The 9,221-nt window shown below is 38.9% G+C and overlaps 1 protein-coding gene across 2 annotated transcripts; it reads left to right on the top strand.

The window, feature by feature from the left end:
• The first annotated feature begins 95 nt into the window (after nt 1-95).
• On the top strand, nt 96-9,221 carry LOC106534491 (solute carrier family 12 member 9). Of its 2 annotated transcripts, XM_014031149.1 has the most exons (14): nt 96-451; nt 1,486-1,620; nt 1,707-1,844; nt 1,913-2,019; nt 3,449-3,650; nt 3,788-3,895; nt 4,235-4,346; nt 4,516-4,673; nt 5,491-5,573; nt 6,324-6,448; nt 6,532-6,724; nt 6,814-6,988; nt 7,509-7,655; nt 7,747-9,088. In XM_014031149.1, the coding sequence occupies exons 1-14, from the start codon at nt 256-258 to the stop codon at nt 8,679-8,681; spliced, it is 2,814 nt and encodes a 937-aa protein (XP_013886603.1). In that variant the 5' UTR covers nt 96-255; the 3' UTR covers nt 8,682-9,088. The 2 variants fall into 2 exon arrangements, with proteins under 2 accessions (XP_013886603.1, XP_013886608.1); XM_014031154.1 differs by lacking the exon at nt 7,509-7,655 and having other exon boundaries at nt 7,747-9,221.

Genomic DNA, 9,221 nt, shown 5'->3' with positions numbered 1-9,221 from the left:
TATATATATATTGTCCAGCGCGTCGTGAGATATTTTGCAGGCATACGAGTGTAGAGACAGGCAAAAACTTGATTGGATAGTGACAGGAGATGACGTCATATTTCCAATTAGCGGTGATTACCTGCAGGTGCTGCACGCTTCCTGAATCGCTGTCAGACTGTCGGTATTTTAACTACCTGTAAACATTCCGGAGAACTGAGCTCACTGGCTTCATGCTGTATATTAACGTATTTATGCTTACACTTCTTCGGTAAAATGTCGGAACAAACTCCGTTATTACATTACCGGCTGACGACCAGCACCGGCCCGAAGCCCAGAGGTGGGTCCGAACGGACGGGGCTGCAGTCGGGTCTCGGTCGACAGAACTCGACCCGGAAGCTCGGAGTGATGTTTGGAGTGGTCATCCCAACCTTACTGTCCATGTTCAGCGTCGTGGTGTTCCTGCGAGTTGGTGAGTTGGACAAAAATCACATCGAGACGGTTAAGAGACTCTTGTTATATCGGATTATTTTAAATTAACAGAGCTTTAAAAAATAAATTACCAATAATAAGAACCATGTAGGTTAAAAAATGTCTTTTAAAAATCAAGTCTGAGAAAATTGTACAGAACATTTAATTTTTGAGAGATTCAGGAGGAGCCATCTTCTGAATCATCTTTATGGTTCAGACGCGTTTTCAGCTTTATTCATATTTAGTTTGTTCCTTTGAAATTTTGATTTTTATGACAATTACAACATTTAGGTGAACAAAAATGGACTGAAGGGTTATTGTTTGTTTGTTTTGTTTGTTTGAACTAACTGTTTTTGGGTAAAAAGTCTTGGGAAAATGAATAATTATCAAAAGATGCACAGGACATACTTGTCCTTTTACATTTTGCAACAAATAGTGTAGCTGCAGCTCAACACTTTTAGTTTTTTTATTTATTTATTTATTTACCCTTGCAGGTGAAATGAGTCACAATGAGGATTTTCTTATTCCAGTAGAGTTATTTTCAAATTCTCCATCACAGGTATGATGCATAGTTTGTTGAACTTTGGTCATTCATCACCTAGACTGACAACAAGCTTGTTTACAAGAGTGGAAAACTTTGAAAACCCCTTTTAAAATTTTATTTTATCATGTTTTCTATTTGGTCGTAAATGATGTGAAATTGCAGCCTTAGTTTTAAAAAAGGAGAATGCTCAAGCTACATAAATGAATTTCCCAACACTATGACAGATGACAGGAAAAACTGTCAAAACTTTGATTTAAAGTTAGCATAAAAAGATTATATCCTATTTTAGTAACGGGATGTTGCCTTTAATGGACTCGATCTTGAAATGCCTGTTCTCATTCTGACTCATTTTGTCAGCATCGGTCACATTTTTTTGGACTGAAATGCTTAGTTTACAGGCAGAGCTGTGTATAAGTCTGATTCATTGTGCTTCTGTTRCATTTCTCCTGTTTGTGAGGAGGTTTGGATAACTTTCCTCTGGTTTCTTGCAGGATTCGTTGTGGGTCAGGCGGGCCTGTACCACTCCATCGCCATGCTTCTGGTTGCCTATTTCATCATCACAATGACCGTCTTTTCAATCTGTGCCATCTCCACTAATGGGGCTTTAGATGCTGGCGGTGCTTACTGTATCCTTTTTTGTTGTTGAAAGAGGCAGCCGTCACACTTGTTTCTTTTCCTGAACACAGATAAATTCTTTAATTGTGACCGTCAGACATGATCAGCCGAGCCCTGGGTCCAGAGTTCGGTGGCAGCATCGGGATCATGTTTTTTCTGGCCAACGTGTGTGGCTGTGCTCTTTATATTTTAGGTTTGGTCGAAGCCATCCTGTCTACSTTTGGAGAGCCAGAAGGTATCAACCATTCTGCTATGTTGAGGCATCTTCTTTAAGTTAATTAAAAGCTTGTTTTTAATTTTCAGAGAGCGATGCAGTCAGTGCAGCTTTTCATCAGTCTCTGCCGTCTGGATACTGGTGGTGTCTGCTGTACGGCACCGTCCTCCTCTTTTTGTGTTTCATTGTCTGTCTGGTAAGATGCTATTAGCTTTATTTATTTAGAAGTGGTTTAGGATGACAAACTGATATTTACATTATGATAAGGGATTTGTATTACGTATATATTTGTGTTAAAAGTGGACCGAAGACAAGAAACCAACAAATCCACAAATGATTTGACTGGAGGACTGACAAAATTTGTCTTCTTAATTTTTAAGATCTGTACACTTTTTGCAATCTATAGAAATGGGATTGAAACACAATTATGAACATTATGCATTCAGCTCATGCAAATAATAAAAAGTAAAATTATCTGTTTAAGTACAAAATTTGGACTTTCAGTGAGTTGCAATGCTGCAATGAGGGGGGTGAAAATGCATGATAAAAGCTGAAGTATATTAAAAGTTCTTGTGTGTATTAGCACAAAATAACTAAAAACTAGACATGGGTTTTTACGATGTAAAAACAAGTGTGCATTGCCACGTAGCATGTCATTGCAGCATGGCTTTGCCTGCAGCATTGGACTTGCAGAATGAACTTTGACCAATTTCAAATGTGTTTTCTATACCAGCTTGTGCCTGTCACGTCAGCAGGTGTTTGTAATTAAGGTAATTGTGTGACAATATGAAGTTTGCAGAGATTTTTGTTAAAGTGGCAGTAGCTGGATCTGAACCCTGATCTCCCACATGAAAGCCCACAGTGCTCATCATGAGACTATAGGAGATGAGGCARAGGTCAATCCCAGGGATTGGATTGTATGTATAGAGAAAAAGTTTACCTTGCCAATGCAATTATTGACACTTAAGTGCAATATATTACAGCAATAGGACAACAAAGACAGTATTACAGCAAAACATCAAAATATAATATTAAAATTGTAATCACTGAACTACTGAGTTTAAATATTATGGAACTATGGTGCAGTACCATATTGTGTAGATGCAGCAGGGGGCAGTATTGGACCAATACAAGGCTCCATTGACTGCCATTATAATTTATTAAACATTAATATTTCAAAAACTATAAGTTTTACAGGCACCAAAASGCATAGCCATCATTTGGCACAGGGGCTTTACAGATATAAATTACAATGGCAGCTCTAGGCCAAAGTATGCAGGAGGAGAAGCATGGCAAAGTTGAGATGACTTGGATGGGAAACGAATCACAATAGTGTGCATTGCATTGGCAATGCACACTGATTAGTCAAGTCTGCACTATAAAAGTTCTCTAAAAGTCTTAATTCCTGGATCTTGTAAAACTCACTAAGTCACATGTTGGATTAAAACATTTTATTTTTACATTTTCTGCTGGTTTAAAAGGAAAAAGCTACAGGAAATGTAGTTGAGCTCTTCTGACTAATTAATGCACAAGAACTTGAGTAAAGTGATTAGGATTACAAAGATCAACAGATGTTCTAAATGTCTGAGCTTATCAAATTAAATTAAAGTGGTTTGTCGCTACAGGTGGGCGCCCACATTTATGCCAAAGCCACGTTTGTTATTTTCATCATCGTGGTGACGGTCCTGGTGTCCATCTTCGTTAGTTTTTTTGTTGTGGAGCCAACGGCGGTGATCCTGCCTGAAACTTCTCTAATGAACAACACAAACACGCGGACTTCTAATTATACTGGTTTCTGGCTCGGCACGTTAAAGGGCAACCTGTTCTGTAAGTCAGATCTGATGGTTGGTCGTTAAATTTAACCATCTTTGAGATGATCTCCTGTTTGACTCTTTGTATAAATAATCTTACTTGATCATTTTAGTTTTTATGTATAATTTGTTGCTTTTTTTATCCTCCTCCAGCTGATTACACAGTGGACTACACCACCGGCGATGTGATGACTTTTGCCAGTGTGTTTGCCGTTTTGTTTAACGGCTGCACAGGAATCATGGCGGGCTCCAACATGTCAGGTACTTCACCAAAGAGCAAATATTAATGATGTGTATCACCTGAAGAGCTTAACTCGCTCTTATTCATCATAGCCTTGATCCTTTTTGAATCTCAAATTTACAGTCTGTAAAGATGTTTTGTTTTTCTGGAAGCATGATGCCCCATCCCTATTGAGCTGCAGGAAATGTTCCATCTAAATGCTCCAGCTTTATAAACATTTAATTCTTGGGTACTGCTTGTAATGGTTTTTAGTTTTCAATCTGAACAGGTTTTAACTTATTATCTGCAATATTATTTATTTTTTGAAAAGTTTCAACATTGGCAACACTAAGGCAACAGCACATGTGCTTCTTATCCAGGTGATCTGAAAAACCCCAGCTTTTCTATCCCCAGAGGAACACTGACAGCTGTTTTTACAACTTTCATCACTTATGGTCTACTGAGTCTGCTGGCTGCTTGGACCTGTGACCGGTCAGACACTCACTTTTTTTTTTAGATACACATCTTACAATACACACAGTCCTTCCACAATTAAACCTGTTTTTTCAAAGACAACCATTGTCTTTTTTTATCTGCTTGAAAACATTATGTCATCTGTTTTAGTGTGTTTAAGTGAAACATTTTTTCTGATCATGCCCAGTTACCTTCTCCAAAGAGACTACAGTTTTCTGGGAGACATCAACGTCTGGCCTCCTATGGTGACCGTCGGTATTTACTCCTCTGCCATGTCTGCTGCAATGAGCAACCTTATAGGAGCCTCCAGGATCCTGTACGCTCTGTCCAAAGATAACTTGCTGGGTGAGAATCCTGAATGTGTCCCGCTGCCTTGTTTGCAATTTAAAGTGTTACTCATGATGTTGACAATCATGCAGTTGAATCAGTGCAAGGCGACTGAAAACTGGATGATTATAAGTGAACAAATATTCTCTTTATAAACATTTGAAGGTATAAAAATACTGTTGCTACCACACCAAATTTTAGGTCAATATCTGTAAAATTTGTCTGAGATGTAGCCATACTCTGCAGAAATGCATCCAGTAATCACTTTCTTTAAGTTTTATTCCAGTTTGTCCACTGGTTCATGAGCTGATTTGGTAACGGATAAAACATTGGTGTCCACCTTTGCCTTCATCAGAGGATGATCATTATAAATCTGTTCACGTCACTAAATATGCTGTGGAAAATAAGTGGAATCAGTATGAACTGGGCTATATTACAGCACAATGACTTTTAATCTCCATTCAGGTCATTATCAGGACTAAATGTCTGATTCGTAGTCTATAAAAGCATATGCAGGTTAGCTTATCTTCCATGAATCTGAATCGATATTTTATTATTCATCCATCTGTTCAAATTGGCTGCCTTTTCTGATGTGGAAAAACTGGCACTTGTTATTGATTTTCATCCCTTTTTTATTCCTCATGAAAATCTTTTCTTTTGAAAGGCTTCATTTGACAACAGATGGCTCCTGGTGCTGACTTTCTCTAAAGCAGGAAAAAAACTCATTGTGCGTTTGGGTTGCTGAGTGCACGATGACTCAGTTGTTGATTTGATTTTTTTTTTTTTTGGATGATTAGCAGTAACAGACTTTTCTCAGTGTTATAAATTTCTACAGGCGGGGCCCTGGCTTTGGCGAAGAAAACGTCTCGAACCGAGAACCCCTGGGTCTCTGTGCTCATCTCCTGGTTGCTTGTGCAGGTAAAATTTCTCTACTCAAAATAAAACCTAAAGAAATGTGATATGTTGGTGTCTAAAGCTATTCTTTAACAGTCACTTCCCATGTTCTCAGACTTGGCTGTATTTATTAAATGTTGGCATTAAGTAATCAATGGTCCACAACCCCAAAATTAATATTTCAAAGTTTAAATGCATAAAGAAATGTTATATCAAACTACAATTTCACTCAAGGTAAAAATGAAAAAGGACTGTTATTTACATTTTACTTCCTGCCATGAGGGACAAGACAACAGCCAGTAACGGATTACTGTTGAATTATTTTGCTTGTTTTTGTATGTAGTGATTGTGAGGAAGTTGTCTTAATGTGAACACAAAAGTAAAGAGTTAAAGTAAGGAGACAAAATGATCTTTGTCTCCTGTTCATACTGAATATTGGTTAAACAAAGCAGACTGGCAAAGGCTGAATTCTGTCAACGTTGTAGCTTAAAGTACTCGTTTAAAATGAGTGGTTGTGTAAGAGTTCATTATCAGTGTAGCTATAATTTAAGACATTGTTGGGAAATGTTTTTATTTAGGGTTTATAAAGCTGTTGTGCTTTTATTTTCTTAGTTTCACCAAAGAGTTGAAACTTTTTTAAAACAAGTTTTCTACTTGTTAATATTTGTTAGATGATGGCCCAAGGTGTGAAGACATTCATTCATTCATTGTAGGGTTTTCTAACGTCGTTGCAGTTTTGTCAGAGAACATGCAGTGTTATTTTTCTTCCACTAGGTGGTGCTGTTTGCTGGTAAATTGAACACCATTGCTGGTATTGTAACCATTTTCTTCTTGTTGGTGTACGCTGCTTTAAATCTGGCCTGTTTAGCTCTTGAATGGGCTTCTGCTCCAAACTTCAGGTATGATTTCAGGCAGGAAGTCTTTTTGTTTAAAAATTAATGAGCTCGAACATTGAATCCAGTTTTTGCTTTTTTTATTTTAGACCCACTTTCCGTTGCTTTACTTGGCACACGTGCACTCTGGGCTTCTTGGGCTGCCTGGTAATGATGTTCTTGATTAGCTCCATTCATGCTTTTGCCAGCATGGCCTTTATGCTGCTGCTCTTCATGCTCATCCATCACCTGGGTCCCATCAGCAACTGGGGCTACATCAGCCAAGCTCTGATCTTCCATCAGGTAACACTATCTCTTTCAGTGACAGGATTTGAGTCAGGACCTTTCTTTTTTTAGTTCTATTCACTCAAACCAAGTTTTTAATTGTTTAGGTACGTAAGTACTTGCTGATGTTGGACGTGCGTAAAGACCATGTGAAGTTCTGGAGGCCGCAGGTGTTACTGATGGTTAGAAACCCTCGCACCTGTACGGGTCTGATGACTTTCATCAATGACCTGAAGAAGAGTGGCCTCTATGTGCTGGGGCACATAAAGCTGGGATCCATTGGTAAGAAATGTTTTAAAAAGTGCATTTAAAAAAGCCTCTGTGGGTGTCAGAAGTAACTGTCAGACATCTGCAACAACTGTGATAAATTCAAAGGAGATTTCACAGCAAGAGAAAATCTACTTTCTGTGTTCAAAGCTTTTTGTTTTAATCTTTAATAGGTGTGTAGCACTTATTTTTATTAGCATTTTAAACACCCTGACAGTTGCTCAAATACTTTCAGCTTCTCTCTTTTTTTAAAGTCTGGACCAGTTTGAATCACAGATTCAGCCTAAAAGAATAATTTTACCAATTGCTGCAAAACTGCAGACAGATAACTGATGATTCCAGGAGAAAAATGTTCATGAAGTACTTTTCTTACAATATCTGTAGTGGGTACTTCAAAGGTATTTTGAGTGCCATTTTTAATTATACAGCCATTTAAATAACTGGCTTAAACATAGAGTTTTTAGTTTCCCCTCTAAATTGAGGAGATAAAGTCAGTAATTCTGTTTTTATCTTCATTGCTTTGTTTGGGGTGCAGATGGTTTGCTCTCTGATCCGCTGCAGAGTCGTTACGACTCCTGGCTGTCTTTAGTGGATCATCTAAAGATCAAAGCGTTTGTTAACCTAACTCTGGCCGACTCCGTCCGACATGGAGTCCAGAATCTGCTGTTCATCTCAGGCTTCGGTAGGATTGTTTGACTTCTGCGCTGATTTTGAACAAGGGTTCTGAATTATTTTCATGAAGTCGATTCTTATTCAGTAAATCTGTTGTCTAGGTGGAATGAGGCCAAACACCCTCATCTTGGGTTTTTATGATGATTCTACACCTGAAGACAACCTCTGCAATGAAACTCTTTCATCTACAGTCTTTGGTTTGGACAAAGCCTGCCCAGCCTCGGAGCCTGGACAGCAGCCCTCCCCTTTCTTTCCTGCTGTCCGGGGGGCCGGCGACTCCAAAGACCTGCAGGAAGAGGAATACGTGTCCATAATTGCTGATGCTGTAAAACTGGGGAAGAACGTGGCTCTGGCTCGTTACTTCAACCAGTTCAATCGAAACGAAATTTTAGGGTTAAAAAAACCGCTTGGTGACCAAAGCATCACAGAGTTATTTGTGGATGTGTGGCCTCTAAATCTGCTCAATCCAGACAGCCATGGGTACGTCAACGTCTGCTCGTTGTTCCTGCTGCAGCTGGCCTGCGTGCTCCATGAAACCCGGGCCTGGAACCAGGCCAAACTACGCCTCTTCCTGTGTGTGGAGGCGGGTGGCAGTCTGCAGAAAGATGAGATGAAGAAGGTCCAGAGGATGCTGAAGGAGCTCAGGATAACKGCTCAGGTGCACGTGGTGGTGTGGGACCAGGTGGTGGCGCTGCACTGGCAGAGACGAGGTGGGAGGGGCCAAGAAAGCCTGGGGCAGAATTCACACGATGATGATGAACAAAGGTTGAGACAAGAAGGTGAGGAGGAAGACGGTATTCAGTCGTTCCCCCACATTACATCTCATCTGACAGATGAATTTATCAGCGCCGTCAACAGTCTGATTTGCCGGCATGGCTCACCTAAACCAGCTGTGCGCTTCCTGTATTTGCCCCACCCACCAACAGACATGAGCTGTTATCGCACCTACCTTCATCAGATGGACCTGCTGAGCAAGGATCTGGGTCCAACGTTGCTCGTTCATGGAGTCACTCCTGTGATCACAACATTTTACTAAACAGATCTCAATTTATCAAAAGCAAGAATTAAATGTTCCAATGMCTTTTTGGAAGTAAATTATTTACTTTACATTAATGCCAGAACACTGAGAAAATGCCTTGTTTTTAAATTAGAGTTAAACCTAAATTTGAAATTCATTAAGTTTTTGGATGCACTTTTGGAAAGTTGGTGTTTTGGATGATTTTTGTCAATTTAAACTAATTGTGTTAAAATGTTCCATTTGTGATTTTTAACAACAAAATGCCTGAAGGGTTTCACTTAGAGGGTTTATAATGGGCTTGTGCCTTTTTTTTCTTTAGGTTTTGGTAAAATACTGTTTACATGGAAAGGTGTTATGACATATTTTATTTTTGTAAGTTTATAGTAAAATATATTGTAATAAAGTCTTCATTTTTTTAAAACTTCCTTTGATTGAACAGGCCTGTGTAAATGTGAGCATATCTAAATTCTTCACATTTCAGACACCCAGATTGTGAAATCTTTATTTCTTCAGACTTTTTGAAAATATTTTACCTTTAGCTGCTTTCTACTATCTTTA

The sequence above is a fragment of the Austrofundulus limnaeus genome, unplaced genomic scaffold (genome assembly GCF_001266775.1).
Source record: "Austrofundulus limnaeus strain Quisiro unplaced genomic scaffold, Austrofundulus_limnaeus-1.0 Scaffold6, whole genome shotgun sequence".
Taxonomy (NCBI): Eukaryota; Metazoa; Chordata; class Actinopteri; order Cyprinodontiformes; family Rivulidae; genus Austrofundulus; species Austrofundulus limnaeus.
The sequence above is the reverse complement of the archived record's forward strand: the minus strand, read 5'-3'. Positions and strand labels throughout refer to the sequence as shown.